At 42.6% G+C, this 17428-nt stretch overlaps 1 protein-coding gene and 1 pseudogene across 8 annotated transcripts in view; one reads left to right on the plus strand and one right to left on the minus strand.

Annotated features, from left to right (window-relative positions):
- Window positions 1-17428, minus strand: part of SLC25A16 (solute carrier family 25 member 16) — a 114056-nt gene continuing 96628 nt past the window's right edge. For 5 of the 8 annotated variants that reach the window (XM_063607703.1, XM_055092914.1, XM_063607704.1 and 2 more), the window contains 7 exons: window positions 16393-16612; window positions 8628-8821; window positions 8446-8535; window positions 8156-8360; window positions 5727-5816; window positions 4960-5139; window positions 1-2784 (listed from right to left, as the gene is read on the minus strand). In XM_063607703.1, the coding sequence (XP_063463773.1) occupies window positions 2590-2784; window positions 4960-5139; window positions 5727-5816; window positions 8156-8360; window positions 8446-8535; window positions 8628-8821; window positions 16393-16612 (1174 nt within the window). In that variant the 3' untranslated portion in view covers window positions 1-2589. Of the gene's footprint in view, window positions 2785-4959; window positions 5140-5725; window positions 5817-5836; window positions 6703-8155; window positions 8361-8445; window positions 8536-8627; window positions 8822-16392; window positions 16613-17428 lie in introns of those variants that run through there. The other 3 variants (XM_063607706.1, XM_063607705.1, XM_063607708.1) reach the window with 3 other exon arrangements.
- On the plus strand, window positions 10344-16368 carry LOC100982283 (ribosomal protein uL24-like; annotated as a pseudogene).

Here is a 17428-nt window from a genome sequence, read left to right on the forward strand (position 1 = left end):
TCCATTAGTAGAAAAGATTTATTAAATAAAAAACTTCAAGTAATAATTTAAAAAAACACATGAGGTAGAAATAAAAATTTTAACATATTTAACACTCATTAAAAAAACCCTCAAGAGAAATGGAAGATTTCCAAGCCCCAGAAGAATCTGTTACCCCAAGAATCTTTTAACCTTTGTTAAAATCTGTTACTTTTTATATATATAATATAATCACTTTGAGACAATTTTGTTTTACAAAACATCTTTACACAAAAAAGGAAAACTGCGTGATACCCCCAAACATAGGGGCATATGAACATATGTGAAAATAGGAATCAACTTTTAAAATTTATTATCAATTCAGAAAACAAAATTTGTTGCAAAAGATGATGTAAGAATTATTTTCTTTTATATCAAAATCTACTCTAGAATACTGAAATACTGAATACTGAAAACAAAAAAGGGGGATAGTAAGGGAGGATAGAAAATTAACAGGAAGTAATCAATTCATGTCATAAAAGACTAGGTTTAGAGTGAAAACACATCTGATAGCAGAAAAAATCCTAGCAAAATGGGCTTTGGATTAGGGACCTCAAAATACAGAAAAGAATCACACTTATGTTCTCATCATCACAAGACTGTGCTTAAATGATGAAAACAAATCAAATCCCTTTATTCAGTCTTTCAAATAAAGTTCTTACAATGGTATCTACAAAATCAAATTAGTCCTGAAATGTCTGACTTAAAAGTTTAAAGCTCAAAGTCAAAAGTTAATCCATCTTCAAAGCTGGTAAAAATTTATCAAACTCTTTCTCTAGGTTAGGCAAAAATGCATGTATAGAATCCATAAATTCAGACTTTTCACAGTTTTCGGTACACCTGTGCTTAAAAACATAAATACTGCATTAAATTTTGTATGGTGATAGAATTTTCTGTATGGGCACTAGCTAGAGGAGATACTGCCCTAGTATGAAAAGGCAAGGGAAATAGTGTTTTATTCTCTTTGAAAGTCACCCAATATGTGGCAAAGACTTTCATGTTCTCTTGATGGAAGATCAATGATGTAAAATAAATTAAGGAAGAAATATTTAGCACAATATGGAATGGCATAAATTTATGACATTATTATTTAACATTTTGTAATTTGACTTACAGGACCACAAAAAAAAATAAGGATCTTTATGGCATTCAATGAATAATTATGCCTTTAAGCAATAGGAGTTATTTATCTTTTTTCTTTTTTTTTTGAGATGGAGTTTCACTCTTGTTACCCAGGCTGGAGTGCAATGGTGCGATCTCAGCTCACCGCAACCTCTGCCTCCCGGGTTCAAGAGATTCTCCTGCCTCAGCCTCCCGAGTAGCTGGGATTACAGGCATGTGCCACCATGCCCGGCTAATTTTGTATTTTTAGTAGAGACAGGGTTTCTCCATGTTGGTCAGGCTGGTCTCGAACTCCCAACCTCAGGTAATCCGCCTGTCTCAGCCTCCCAAAGTGCTGGGATTACAAGCGTGAGCCACCGCACCCAGCCTCAGAGTTATTCATCTTAGCCTACTTCATACCTTCATAAGAAGTATGAAGTTCTTATGAAGCCTAAGAACTTCATACACTGTTTTTTTTGTTTTGTTTTGTTTTGTTTTTTGAGACGGAGTCTCACTCTGCCACCAGGCTAGATCTCGGCTCACTGCAACCTCCGCCTCCCGGGTGCAAGCGATTCTCCTGCCTCAGCATCATGAGTAGCTGGAACTACAGGCACACGTCACCATGCCCAGCTAATTTTTGTATTTTTAGTAGAGACGGGGTTTCACCATGTTAGCCAGGATTGTCTCAATCTCAACCTCGCAATCCACCTGCTTCAGCCTCCCAAAGTGCTAGGATTACAGGTGTGAGCCACCAGGCCCAGCCCATACACATTTTTAAAAAACGATTTATCTTAAGGCCAGGTGCAGTGGCTCACCTCCTATTAAAAATTTTAAAAAATTAGCCAAGCGTGGTGGTACGTACCTGTGGTCCCAGATACTCGGAAAGGTAAGGTGGGAGGACTATTCGAGTCCAGGTCAAGGCTGTAGTGAGGAGTGATCCTGCCACTACACTCCAGCCTGAGTGAAGTTAGGCACCACTTCTTGGGGAAAAAAAAGGCTGAGTGTGGTGGCTGACACCTGTAGTCCCAGCACTTTGGGAGGAGGCGAGTGAATCACTTGAGCCCAGGTGTTCAAAACCAGCCTGGGCAACATGGTGAAACCCTGTCTTTACAAAAAAATACAAAAATTAGCTGGGCATGGTGGCATGCACCTGTGGGCCCAGCTACTGGGGAGGCTGAGGTAGGAAGATCACTTTAGCCTGGGAGATTGAGGGTGCAGTGAGCTCTGATCATATCACTGCACTGCAGCCTGGGTGACAAAGCAAGGCCCTGTATATAAAATAAATAATACTCCATTTTAATCTAATCATTTGTTCTGGATTAAAAAAGGGTTATAGGCTGGGGGCCGTGGCTCACATCTGTAATCACGGCACTTTGGGAGGCCTAGGCGGGAGGATCGCTTGAGCCCAGGAGTTCAAGACCAGCTTAAGCAACATAGTGAGAGCTTTAATTTAAACAAGTAAATAAATACTCACAACAGTGCAATCAAATGTGACCATATACAGAAGAAAAAGGATATTAATTTTTCTGAGTTTAAATGATTAAGCAGCTTCTCCAAAGGAGGATAGCAATTTAGTGAGGGCACACACCCCAGAAGAATCAGTTTATGTTTGGCTCTGGTTATAGCAACATTAAGACGTCGCCAATCTTTCAAGAGTTCACCAACCTGTAAGAAATATAATTTTCAATTATTCAAGTTCAAAGGAATGGTTAAATATATTACAACACATCCCTACACAATGGACACCTGTGCAAATTTAAGAATAGAATGAGGCCAGGTGTAGTGGCTCATGCCTGTAATCCCAGTACTTTGGGAGGCCGAGGCAGGTGGATCACTGGAGACCAGAAGTTCAAGACCAGCCCGTGCAACACAGTGAGACCCCATCTCTACAAAATATACAAAAATCAGCCAGGCGTGGTGGTGTGCACCTATGGTCCCAGCTACTCAGGAGGCTGAGATGAAAGGATCACTGAGCCAGGGCTGCTTGAGCCCAGAAGTCAAGGATGCAGTGAGCCATAACCATGCCTCCACACTCTGACCTAGCCTCTCAAAAAAAAAAAAGGAGACTATCTGAGGTAAGAACTGAGTAGATGAGGGATGGAGTACAAAGGAAACCTTTTATTACGTATATTTTAAAACCATATGGATGTATTATACAGTTGAGAAAAATGAACTAAGGAGAGGTAAAAATAAGAAAACCAAAAAAAAAAAAAAAAAAACACTATTTGGGAGGACAAGGTGGGAGGATTGCTAGAGCTCGGGAGTTGCCCATAAGCCCAGGCAACATGGCTCTCTGCAAAAAATACAAAACTTAACTGGGTATGGTGGCACATGCCTGTAATCCCAGCTACTCAGGAGGCTGAGATGGGAGAATCACTGAGCCAGGGAGGTGGATATTACAGTGAGCTGAGATTGTGCCATTGCACTCCAGTCTGGGTAACAGAGCCAGATCTCATCTCAAAAAAAAAAAAAAAAAAAATCAAATCTGAATTGTCTATAAATTTGAAAGTATACAAGGAAGATTTTATATTAAACAGGCCTCAATTACAACAGCCAAGGGGTGGAAGCAACCATTCCATCTGACAGATGAATGGATAAATAAAATGTGGTATATAGAGACAATGGAATATTATTCAGTCTTAAAAAGGAAGGAAATCCTGTTGCATACTACAACAGGATGAACTAGCTGGCTAAGTGAAATAAGGTAGTCACAAAAAGATAAATGCTGTACGATTCTACTTATATGAGGTACTTAGATTAGTCAAATTCAGAGATAGAATGTAGAATGGTGGTTACAGGTGCTGGGGAAGAAGAAAATGGGTGGTTAATCATGAATACAGAGTTTTAGATTTGAAAATGAAAAAGTTCCAGAGATCTGTTGAACAACAGTGTGAATGCACTCAACACTAATTAAACTGTACACCTAAAAATGGTAAGATGGGCTGGGCACGGTGGCTCATGCCTGGAATCCCAGCACTTTGGGAGGCCAAGGCGGGTGGATCATCTGAGGTCAGGAGTTCGAGACCAGCCTGGACAAGATGGTGAAACCCCATCTCTAGAAAAGTACAAAAATTAGCCGGGCAAGATGGCGGATGCCTGTAATCCCAGCTATTTGGGAGGCTGAGACGGAAGAGTCACTTGAACCTGGGAGGCGAAGGTTGCAGTGAGCCGAGATCGCACTACTGCATGCCAGCCTGGGCAACAAGAGGAAACGCCGTCTCAAAAAAAAAAAAGTAAGATGTATGTTTTATGTGTTCTTTTAAACCACAATTTTATTTTCTTTAAAAAAAAAAAAACCAGAATACATCTGCAGAACGTGCAGTTTTGTTACATAGGTATACATGTGCCATGGCGGTTTGCTGCACCTGTTGACCCATCCACCAAGTTCCCGCCCCTCACCCCCAACCCCCTAAAGGCCATGGTGTATGTTGTTCCCCTCTCTGTGTCCACATGTTCTCAATGTTAAACCGCAATTTTTTTTTTTTTTTTTTTTTTTTTGAGACAGAGTCTTGCTCTGTCGCCCAGGCTGGAGTCAATGGTACAATCTCGGCTCACTGCAACCTCCACCTCCTGGGTTCAAGCAATTCTCCTACCTCAGCCTCCCAAGTAGCTGGGATTACAGGCGCCTGCCACCACGCCCAGCTAATTTTTGTATTTTTAGTAGAGACAGGGTTTCGCCATGCTGTCCAGGCTGGTCTCAAACTCCTGAACTCAGGTGATCCACCCGCCTTGGCCTCCCAGGGGGCTGGGATTACAGGTGTAAGCCACCGCGCCCGGCCCACAATTTTTAAAGAGAGAGAAATGCCCCAAATGAATCAGTAGCAAACACAATTAACTCACAGTTCCATCCTTATTACTTCTAACAAAAGATACTAGGACAATACTTTTGTCCCTTCCTTGGTATTTGTCTACTGTATTAACTTCGACCATCCCAATAGAACGTGCCAATAAATCATTGATGATCTTTAATTGCTGCCTGTACGGTGCAATAATACCAATATCAGAGGGACTGCATCCAGCCTAAATAGAAAAAGACACAATTTAAAAGAAAGAAATCCTGATTAAGTTAAACTTTTCTGAATTTAATAATTAAATGTTTACATTATGTGCCCAACTGATGTTTATAACAAACTTTCCTATCTCAAAGACTGAATACAATTACTGAATTTGCTCTAAATCTGTCCATATTTCCCAGGATGAAATAATTCCTTAGACATTGCTCCCTTAATTTTTAGTTTCATGAGAACGTAAAGGATTATATGCCACTAAAACAGTGCACACACACACACACAGTACAAAGAAATACATTTCACCTTCTGCTATTTCTTTCACAGAAAAATTTCCAATTCCTAATCACTAAAACATAGTATTGTCTCAATTAGAATTAGCTGACATTACAAAAAGTTATTATCGTAAATGAAAACTCCAAATGTCATTATAAAATATTACATGTCTTAGATACATTTTCTCAAAATAAAAACAATGGGGCTTCAATCCCCCCCTTATCTTAATAAACGAGACTTAATGCCAGATCGTAAGTGTCTTACAGTCTAACATTCTTTTATTCTGCACTTTAATATTTGTTAGCCTTGAAAATTCTAAATTACCTTAACAAAAATGGAGGTTAGGAAAACTATGAGTTTGGCTTCTGTTACATTGCTCACACCACCTTTTTCAACTTGTTCTGGCGCTGGAACCTAAGTGGAAAAATATACAGCCTGCTGATAATACAATCTCTAAAGAGTACTATAAGTACGCAAGTGGCCATAAAGACTATACTACCGATTTGGAGATGAAAAATAGCTTTGTCTAAAAGATGAAGGTGAAAGAATCAACAAAAATGAATATTAATATTAGTCACTTTCAGAAAGCCACGCAGAGGCCACCTATCTGAAACATGCTATGATTGAGGCTAAAATACCTACGAAAGCTGATCACACACTGAGCTTCAAATACTTCACTTTGTTATCCCCCATTTTACAGGAATCAAAGGCAGAAAAGAATAAGTAACTTTCCCAAGGCCTCACAATAAACTGTGGCACTACTATTTGAACTTAGGGTGGCTGGGCGCGGTGGCTCACGCCTGTAATCCCAGCACTTTGGGAGGCTGAGGCAGGCGGATCACAAGGTCAGGAGTTGGAGACCAGCCTGGCCAACACGGTGAAACCCCGTCTCTACTAAAAATACAAAAATTAGCTGGGCGTGGTGGTGCGTGCCTGTAATCCTAGCTACTCAGGAGGCTGAGGAAGGAGAATTGCTTGAATCTGGGAGTCGGAGGTTGCAGTGAGCTGACACAGTGCCATTGCACTCCAGCCTGGGAGTCAGAGTGAGACTCCGTCTCAGAATCAAACAAACAAACTTAGATCTGGGTCGTATATCTGTGCTCTTTCCATTTTCTTGTCCCCTTTTATACAAATAATGGAGCAGATAAAACTGCTGTCCTACCTCCTGATACATCTCTTCAAAGACTACTTTCCTCCTACATCATCCCTAAGCAATCTTGATTTTTTTTTTTTTTTTTTCTGAGACACCAGGAGATTGCACCACTGCACTCCAGCCTGGGAGACAGAGCAAGACTCCATCCTAAAAAACAAAAACAAAAACAAAAAAGTCGTTGTGCAGATTTCTTTTTAATGACTGGTTTGTAAAAAGGTCTTCATGTGCATATGTGGGGGAGGGAGGTTATGAGAAACCTCTGTACTTTCCACATAATTTTGCTATGAACCTAAAACTGCTCTAAGAAATAAAGCTTTTTTTTTTTTTGAGATGGAGTTTCACTCTGTCACCCAGGTTGGAGTGCAGTGGCGCGATCTCGGCTCACCGCAACCTCCGCCTCCCAGGTTCAAGTGATTCTCCTGCCTCAGCCTCCCAAGTAGCTGGGACTACAGGCGCACCACCACACCCAGTTAAGTTTTGCATTTTTAGTAGAGACGGGGTTTTGCCATGTTGGTCAGGCTGGTCTCGAACTCCTGACCCCAGGTGATCCACCCCCCTCGGCCTCCCAAAGTGCTGGGATTACAGGAGTGAGCCACTGTGCCTGGGTTTAAAGTCTGTTTTTTAAAAAGTCTTTAAAAGGACATCAATTTATTATACCCTCTGTCCATTTGTAAACCCAGCCCTTTGATAGTATCAGTGCCATTTCCTTTTCTAGGAAATAGAATTATACCCTTGAGTTCACTTTGTGGCCTTCCTTCTTCAAAAGTCAATTTTGATATCTACTGACCTCCAGAATAAACCTCCTCCAAAAAATACTGGGCCTATAGAAAGAAAGACTATTTTGGGCCGGGCACAGTGGCTCACACTATAATCCCAGCACTCTGGGAGGCTGAAGCAGGTGGATCATTTGAAGCCAGGAGTTCAAGACCAGCCTGGCCAACATGGCGAAAGCCTGTCTCTACTAAAAATACAAAATTAGCCTGGTGTGGTGGTGGGTGCCTGTAATCCCAGCTACTTGGGTGGCTGAGGCAGGAGAATCGCTTGAATCTGGGAGGAGGAAGTTGCAGTGAGCCGAGATCATGCCACTTGGGCAACAGAGCAAGACTCCGTCTCAAAAAAAGAAAAAGAAAGGAAAAAGAAAGAAAAGACTATTTTGGGTTGAAGTATGAGAAGTACATTAGTTTTGCCTTTTTCTTTTCCCTCCCAAGATGGGAGTCTTGCTCTGTCACCCAGGCTGGAGTGCAGCAGCGTGATCTCAGCTCACTGTAACCTCCGCCTCCCAGGCTGAAGCAATTCTCATGCCTCAGCCTCCTGAGTAGCTGGGATTACAGGTACCCACCACCATGCCCAGCTACTTTTTATATTTTTAGTAGAGACAGGGTTTCACCATGTTGGCCAAGCTGGTCTTGAATTCCTGACCTTGTGATCTGCCCGCCTTGGCCTCGCAAAGTGCTGGGATTACAGGTGTGAGCCACCACGCCCAGCCTAGTTTTGCCTTTTAACTGATAAGCTCTAATTAGGGCATGTACTGATGAAAACTGAGAAATTTAAATAATAGGACAAAATGAGAAAAACTAAACAGAAATTTTTTTCTTTTTACCTTGTCTGTATTAAGTAAACAAACAGGATTGTTGGGTTCAAATACTCCCATCAACCAAGGATTATCAGAATAGTCAGCATAAAATTCCAGTTCCAGCTTCACATCTTTAAAGTGAGGTAGGTTTATCACTGCATTGGCCACTTTGTCTGATCCACACTCCAGCTTGCCCTCATAGGTCAGCTTATTACTTAAGGACATAATTTTACTAAGGGAATTACAAAAGATAACTTTAGTTTTGGTAGATGGAAACAAACATGAAAACCACTCCTAGCTAACACTGTTACAAATACCTGTTCATTCTGTACTGCACGGTTAACTGTACAACAGCACTCTTATTCTGCTCCAGCCTCTTGAATAAGCTTTCACTCATGCCAAGAGCTCTGTCAATAAATCAGATTCATGTTTATCAGTGTACTAAATCTGTTCCTTGAAAATAATCTAGTTTAAAATTAACACTTAAGTGTCTGCCTACCTTGCTTCACGGTTTAGCACCAGGGGAGGAAGCTGCTGATGGTCCCCCACTAACACAAATCTCCGTGAAAAAAAAAGGGGGCCCAGACAAATTGGTTGGCTAATTTGAGAGGCTTCATCCACAATACAAAAATCAAAAATTTTACGGGAAAATATTGGATGGTTTATTCCCATACATGTTGTTGCAACTATAAGCTAAAAACAAGGAAAACAGATCAGTTATTTAATATGTAAAAGAAATGTAGTTTTGTTTCTCTCATTTTTGAAATGAAAAGATCAAAAGGTTTTTGTTCTATGGCATCAGGAATCCTTCGATATTATTTAATTCTGAAATATTTATAGCATGCAAATTTTCATTTTTTTCTACAAATTAAAAATAATCAAGTAAACTTTCCAGACACTATTGAACAATGCTCACATTTGGATATTTCCCAGTGGAAATCTGGAACATTCAAGAGGTAATAAGTTAGTTCTTTTTTTGTTTGTTTGTTTGTTTTTTTAATGTCAACCAGGAGTTTGCTTCTGGGAAGATGGAGTACTTTTCCTTATTCTTTCCACAAACGACAACTAAAATCCCTAGGCATTATATATAAAAAAAAAAAACAAAAGAAGACTCTGAAAGGTGGAGAGAAGGCAGACCAGCTAGGGAGCTCAGGACCAAAGAAACAACACAGTAGTTGATTCCCTGGGCTTTCTTTTTGCCTCATAGATCCCAGATTTGGAACTGAAGGAGCCACGGCACACCAGTGGGTGCTAAAAACAGCTGCAACCAAAGTCTGCTCTCTCCAGCTGAAGGAACAGGAAAGGGAAAGCCTAGCTAGACAGAAAACTTTCACACAGTAATTACTCTAGCCAAATATCACTGGAAAAAAAGTACAGCCCCACAACCACAGACACCAGTAAACAGGGAGGAGGGTAGATCTCTGCCCTTCTCAAGGCTGTAACAAGGTGCCCCACACCCCACCAAGCGGGTGTCAGAGAAAGCCAAGTAGGGAGTCAGGTCTTTCATCCCCGATGACTGGTAACTGGCACCAACCCCACATGTTAGTAGAGACCACATCAGAAGCCTAGACTTCCACCCCAACCAAGTGGGCCCAGCGGTAACGAGGAACCTCCCACTTTGGTCAAAGAAGGCTGAGTGGGGAACCCAGACTTCGACTCCCACCTGGCAGGAATGAGGTGGTACCCCTCTTCCCCTACCATGGCAGTGTGAGAGGAAGCCAGCTAAAACAGAAGTTTTCAGTAACAACAAAATATGCTCATGTTTCAATAAAAAAATCAATAATTAAAGACGAACCAGGAAAATCTCAAACTCAATGAAAACAGATGACAATCTATAAATGCCAACAACAGAATGACAGAGAGGTCAGAACTATCTGACCAAGATTTTAAAGCAGCCGTGGTAACAACATTTAATGAGTAATTATGAACACGCTTGAATATGAACCAAAAAACAAAGTCTCAGCCAAGAAATAGAAGATAGAAAGAATAAAATGGAAATTTTAGAACTAAAAATATGATAACTGGGCCAGGTACAGTGGCTCACGCCTGTAATCCCAACACTTTGGGAGGTCAAGGTGGGCAGATTGCTGGAGCTCAGGAGTTTGAGACCAGCCCGAGCAACATAGCGAAAACCGGTCTCTACAAAAAATACAAAAATAAGCTGAGTATGCTGGCATATACCTATAGTCCCACCTACTTGGAGGGCTGAGGCAGGAGGATCACTTGAGCCAAGGAGGTCGAGGCTGCAGTGAGCCTTGATCATGCCACTGCACTCCAGCCTGGGTGACAAAGTGAGTCACTGTCTCAAAAAAAAAAAAAAAACCAAAACAGGCCTGAGGCCGCTGCTAGCCAGAGCATCACCATGAAGTTCAATCCCTTCGTGAACTTGGACCGCAGCAAAAACCACAAACGTCACTTCCATGCCCCCTTGCACGTGCACAGGAAGATCATGTCATCCCCGCTCTCCAAGGAGCTGCGGCAGAAGTACAATGTCCGCTCCACACCCATCCGCAAGGACGACGAGGTCCAGATAGTTCAAGGACACTACAAAGGTCAGCAAATTGGCAAGGTAGTCCGGGTGTACAGAAAGAAAGATGTCATCTACATTGAGCAGGTGCAGCATGAGTAGGCCAACAGCACAACCGTCCACGTGGGTACTCACCCAAACAAGGTGGTTACCACCAGGCTAAATCTCAACAAGGATTGGAAAAAAATTATTGAACACAAAGCCAAGTCTCGACAAGTCAGAAAAGAGAAAGGCAAATATAAGGAGGAACTTATTGAGAAAATGCAGGAATAAATATAACCTGTTGTGCAACCATGGTTTAACTGAGATTTTTAGGCTAGTGTGTGTTTCTTTGGAACTTTTCAGAATGTCTCTGGAACATTTCTTTTTTTTTTTTTTTTTTTTTTTTTGAGACGGAGTCTTGCTCTGTAGCCCGGGCTGGAGTGCAGTGGCATTATCTCGGCTCACTGCAACCTCCGCCTCCCAGGTTCAAGCGATTCTCCTGCCTAAGCCTCCCGAGTAGCTGGGATTACAGGTGCCTGCCACCATGCCCGGCTAATTTTTTGTATTTTTAGTAGAGACAGGGTTTCACTATGTTGGCCAGGCTGGTCTCGAACGCCTGACCTCGTGATCCACCCGCCTCGGTGTTCCAAAGTGATGGGATTACAGGCATGAGCCACTGGGCCCGGCCATGTTTGTGTTCTTTTTTTTTTTTTTTTGAGATGGAGTCTCGCTCTGTCTCCCAGGCTGGAGTACAGTGGCGGCGATCTCGGCTCACTGCAAGCTCCGCCTCCCTGGTTCACGCCATTCTCCTGCCTCAGCCTCCCAAGTAGCTGGGACTACAAGTACCTGCCACCATACCCGGCTAATTTGTTGTATTTTTAGTAGAGACAGGGTTTCACCGTGTTAGCCAGGATGGTCTCTATCTCCTGACCTCGTGATCCGCCTGCCTCGGCCTCCCAAAGTGCTGGGATTACAGGCGTGAGACACCGCGCCCGGCCATCTCTGGAACATTTCATTTCCTGTTTTGTTACCTGAGGCTCTGTAAATCTACTTTTGCAAATTTAATTAATAATTTTATAAATAAAAATGGGAAATATTTCATAATTCAAAAAAAAAACACAAAAACCCCAAAAACCCAAAAAACAAATACCAGGCCAGGCGCTGTGTCTCACACCTGTAATCCCAGCACTTTGGGAGGGCAAGATGGGTGAATCACTTGAGGCCAGGAGTTCAAGACCAGCCTGGCCACCACAGTGAAACCCTGTCTCTAATAAAAATACAAAAAATTAACCAGGCATGGTAGTGCATGCCTGTAGTCCCAGCTACTTGGGAAGCTGAGGCATGAGAACCATCTGAACCTAGGAGGCAGAGGTTACAGAGAGCCAAGATCGGGCCATTGCACTCCAGCCTAGGTGACAGAGGAAGATTCTGTCTCAAAAAAGAAAACCTTCAGCATCTGGGGCTAGACAGAGTTCTTAGACTTGAGACCAAAAGTATAATCTATAAAAGGAAAAAATGTATATTCCGGACTTCCTCAAAAAAAAACCTTTTGCAGCCGGGCACAGTGGCTCACGACTGTAATCCCAGCACTTTGGGAGACTGAGGTGGGCGGATCACCTGAGGTCAGAAGTTTGAGACCAGCCTGGCCAACACAGCAAAACCTCATCTCTATTAAAAATACAAAAATTAGCCAGGTATGGTGGCTCATGCCTGTAGTCCCAGCTACTTGAAAGGCTGAGGCAGGAGAATCGCTTGAACCTGGGAGGCAGAGGTTGCGGTAAGTGGAGATCACACCACTGCACTCCAGCCTGGGTGACACAGTGAGAGTCTGTCTCAAAAAATAAATAAATAGGCCGGGCGTGGTGGCTCACACCTGTAATCCCAGCACTTTGGGAGGCCAAGGCAGGCAGATCACAAGGTCAGGAGATGGAGACCATCCTGGCTAACACGGTGAAACCCCGTCTCTACTAAAAAAATACAAAAAATTAGCCAGGCGTGGTGGTGGGCGCCTGTAGTCCCAGCTACTTGGGAGGGTGAGGCAGGAGAATGGCGTGAACCCGGGAGGCAGAGCTTGCAGTGAGCCGAGATTGTGCCACTGCACTCCAGCCTGGGCGACAGAGCAAGACTCTGTCTCAAAAAAATAAATAAATAAATAAATAAAACTATCTTTTGTTCTGCATAAGACCCTATGAGGAGGATAAAAAGCGAGCGATAGAGTGGGAGAAAATACCTGCAAACCACATATCCATTAAAGGGCTAGTATTAGAATATACATTTTAAAAATTCTCAAAACTCAACACTACAAAGCATATAATCCAAAATGGGCAAAAACATGAAGAAGAGATACAGATGACAAATAAGCACATGAAAACCTCATTATGGGCCGGGTGTGGTGGCTCAAGCCTGTAATCCCAGCACTTTGGGAGGCTGAGGCGGGTGGATCACCTGAGGTCAGGAGTTCGAGACTAGCCTGGACAACATGGTGAAACCCCGTCTCTACTAAAAAAAAAAAATATGTGGTGCATGCCTGTAATCCCAGCTACTTGGGAGGCTGAGGCAGGACAATCACTTGAACCTGGGAGGCAGAGGTTGCAGTAAGCCGAGTTCACACCACTGCACTCCAGCCTGGGCAATAACGTGTCAAAAAAAAAAAAAAAACCCCACCACATTATGGCTGGATGCAGTGGCTCACACCTGTAATCCCAACACTTTGGGAGGCAGACAGAGGTGGGAGGATCATTTGAACCCAGGAGTTCAAGACCAGCCTGGACAACATTAAAAAATTGAAAATATTAGGCAGGCATGGTGGTACATGCCTGTATAGTTCCAGCTACTCAGGAGGCTGAGGCAGAAAGATCACTTGAGCCCAGAAGGTCAGGGCTGCAGTGAGCCGTGGTCTCACCAGTGCACTCCAGCCTGGGCAACAGAGCAAGACCTTGTCTCAAACACACACACACACACACACACACACACACACACACACACACACACTTTAACTACTGGGTAAATGCAAATTAAAATCTCCAAACACCTACCAAAATGGCTAAAATTAAAAATAGTATCAGCTGGGCACGGTGGCTCATGCCTCTAATCCCAGCACTTTGGGAGGCCAAGGCGGGTGGATCACGAGGTCGGGAGCTCAAGACCAGCCTGGCCAACATGGTGAAACCTCGTCACTACTAAAAATATAAAAAATTAGCCAGGCGTGGTGGCGCATGCCTGTAATCCTAGCTACTCAGGAGGCTGAGGCAGGAGAATTGCTTGAACCTGGGAGGCAAAGGTTGCACTGAGCTCAGATCGCACCATTGCACTCCAGCCTGGGCGCCAGAGCCAAACTCCAGCTCAGAAAAAAAAAAAAGCCCGGCACAGTGGCTCACGCCTGTAATCCCAACACTTTAGGAGGCCGAGGCAGGCGGATCACAAGGTCAGGAGATCGAGACCATCCTGGCTAACACGATGAAACCCCATCTCTAGTAAAAATACAAAAAATTAGCTGGGCGTGGTGGCAGGCGCCTGTAGTCCCAGCTACTCGGGAGGCTGAGGCAGGAGAATGGCATGAACCTGGAAGGCGGAGCTTGCAGTGAGCCGAGATTGCACCACTGCACTCCAGCCTGGGGGACAAAGCGAGACTCCGTCTCAAAAAAAAAAAAAAAATTGTATCGCCACCAAATGCTGAGGAGATCACTCATACATGTGAAATGTTCCTGCTTAGAAAAAAAGTTTGGCAGATTAAAAAAAAAAAATGAACAAGCAACTACCAATCAATCCAGAAATTGTACTACTGGGAATTTATCCCAGGGAAATGAAGACTTATGTTACGCAAAAACCTGTAACATGATTGTTTACAGCAGCTTTATTCACAATATCCAAAAACTGGAAACAATCCAGATTTTCAGAGGGTGAATGGTTAAACACAATGCAGTACATCCATGCTATGGAAAAATACTCGGGAACAAAAAGGAACAAACTATTAATACGTACGACTATCTGGGGGAAGCTCTGGAGAATCAGGCTAAGTAAAAAACACCAATCCCAAAAGGCTATTGCATTTACTTAACATTCTCGAACGACCAAATTATCGAAATGGAGATCAGAGTCTCAGAGTCATGGCTGTCAGAGGTTAAGGAGGGGTAAGGCAGGAGAGTGGATACAACTATAAAAGTGCAACATGAGGAATCTTGTGGTAATAGAATAGGGACTGTATCAATGTCAACATCCTGGGTGTGACATTGTACTACAGACTTGCAAGATGTCACCACTGGATAAAGGGGACACAGGCTCTCTCTAGTATTTCTTACAACTGCATGTGACTCTACAATCACCTCAAAGTAAAATGTTTAATTTAATAAAAATGTTAACCAGATATACATCTTAGCCAGTTCTAAATTTATCAATAACAGGGACAGATATTAGACAAAAATATGCTAGCATTAGACAAAGGAGGTAAAGGAACAATCTATTAAATCTAATCTTTGGGAAATTTTTTAAAGACAAAAATATCAGTTAAGCCAGGCACTATAGCCGCACCCATAATCCCAGCTACTTGGTGGAAGGTTCAATTAAAAAAAAAAAAAAAAGCCGGGCGCAGTAGTTCACGCCTATAATCCCAGCACTTTGGGAGGCCGAGGCAGGAGGATAACCTGAGGTTGGGAGTGCGAGACCAGCCTGACCAATACGGAGAAACCCTGTCTCTACTAAAAATACAAAATTAGCAGGACGTGGTCAGGCATGCCTGTAATCCCAGCTACTTAGGAGGCTGAAGCAGGAGAATCGCTTGAATCCGGGAGGCAGAGGCTGCTGTGAGCTGAGATGGCGCCATTGCACTCCAGCCTGGGCAACAAGAACAAAACTCCGTCTCAAAAAAAAAAAAAAAAATTTAGTCGGGCGTGGTGGCGGGTGCCTGTAGTCCCAGCTACTCGGAAGGCTGAGGCAGGAAAATGGTGTGAACCCAGGAGGCGAAGTTTGCAGTGAGCCAGGATCGCGCCACTGCACTCCAGCCTGGGTGACAGAGCAAGACTCCATCTCAAAAAAAAAGAAAAAAAAAAAAAAAGAAAAGAAAAAAAATCTGTTAAGAACTCCCAGTATAAATAAACATTAAATAACAAAATAAAATAAAAATTAGATTCTATATAAAAGCCTAGAGATAGTTATCACAAGACTATTAAGTACCATTGTTTCTAATTCAAACTTACTAAAAAACTCGGATTTTTTTTTTTTTTTGAGCTGGAGTCTTGCATTGTCACCTAGGCTGGAGTGCAGTGGCGCGATCTCGGCTCACTGCAACCTCCGCCTCCGAGGTTCAAACGATTCTCCTTGCCTCAGCCTCCCAAGTAGCTGGAATTACAGGCGCCCACCACCACGCCCAGCTAATTTTTTTTGTATTTTTAGTAGAGACAGGTTTTCACTATGTTGGCCAGGCTGGTCTTGAACTCTTGACCTCATGATCCACCCACCTCAGCCTCCCAAAGTGCTGGGATTACAAGCGTAAGCCATCGCGCCTGGCTGAAACCCTGATTATTAGTAGTTTCCTAGGATATTTGAAACTAGAAGAGAGCCCTAAATAATAAACCCAAAACCTTATTTCAGATCAGAAGGAAATAGCAAACTATAAGTTAATAAACTGGTCGTATAGTACATATAAATTAATCATGTGCAAATCCAGTCAATGTGACTAAATTTCCCAGAGTACAGTTTCTCCCCTCATTCTGTCTGTGGACATTAACTGTTAGTATTATTATACAATAATTGTGCTTACTTGACTATTGTAGAGTTCTTCTAGAAGAGCTAAGGATTTAATGGACTTTGATCTGCAAATTTCTTGCTCTGTAAATTGCTGGATAGCTGGATGAACCTTCTGAAGCTGACCCAAACGCAAAAATCCTATTTTAAACTTGGCTAACTTCAAAAGAATATTGTCAACAGCAGAGTGTGTATAGCTGGTCAACAAAACGCTAAAACCACAGGCGTAGAGAATTCTTACCTAATAATGGGTAAGAGAAAAAAGAAAAAACAGCCTTACTTTTAATTCCAGATAATTTTTAACATGTTTATAAACTTAACAAGAACCATATCTAAGAGCTGAGCCAAGTAAAAATTATGAAGCCAAAACATTTTACAAAAATTACATGACATTATTATACGTTATTAATAATATGTCAATAATACATCATAGGCCAGGCATGGTGGCTCACACTTGTAATCCCAGCACTTTGGGAGGCTGAGGCAAGTGGATCACTTGAACCCAGAAATTCCAGACTGGCCTGGGCAACAAAGTGAGATGCCATCTCGTTTTAAAAAATTCTTTTTTTAATTAGCCAGATGAGGTGGTGTGCCCCTGTGGTCCCAGCTACTTGGGAGGCTTAGGAACGAGGACTGTTTCAGCCCAGGAGATTGAGACTGCATGAACTGTGATCATGCCACTGCATTCCAACCTGGTCTCAAATACCAATCCCCCTGACTTGGACTACCAAAATGCTGGGATTACAGGCATGATCCACCTCGCCTGGCTCATGTTAACAAGACTCCATCTAAAAAAAAAAAAAAGAAAAGAAAAGAAAAAAAGAAATTTACTGACATGAAAAAAAAAATCCAAGAAAAATCTCCAACATCTTTTCTTTTTAGGATGGAGTTTTGCTATTGTTGTCCAGATTGGAATGCAATGGCGTGATCTCAGCTCACTACAACCTCTGCCTCCTGGGTTCAAGTGATTCTCCTGCCTCAGCCTCCCGAGTAAAGCTAGGATTATAGGCGCATGCCACTACGCCCGGCTAATTTTTGTATTTTTAGTAGAG

This window comes from Pan paniscus, chromosome 8 (genome assembly GCF_029289425.2).
Source record: "Pan paniscus chromosome 8, NHGRI_mPanPan1-v2.0_pri, whole genome shotgun sequence".
Lineage (NCBI taxonomy): Eukaryota > Metazoa > Chordata > Mammalia > Primates > Hominidae > Pan > Pan paniscus.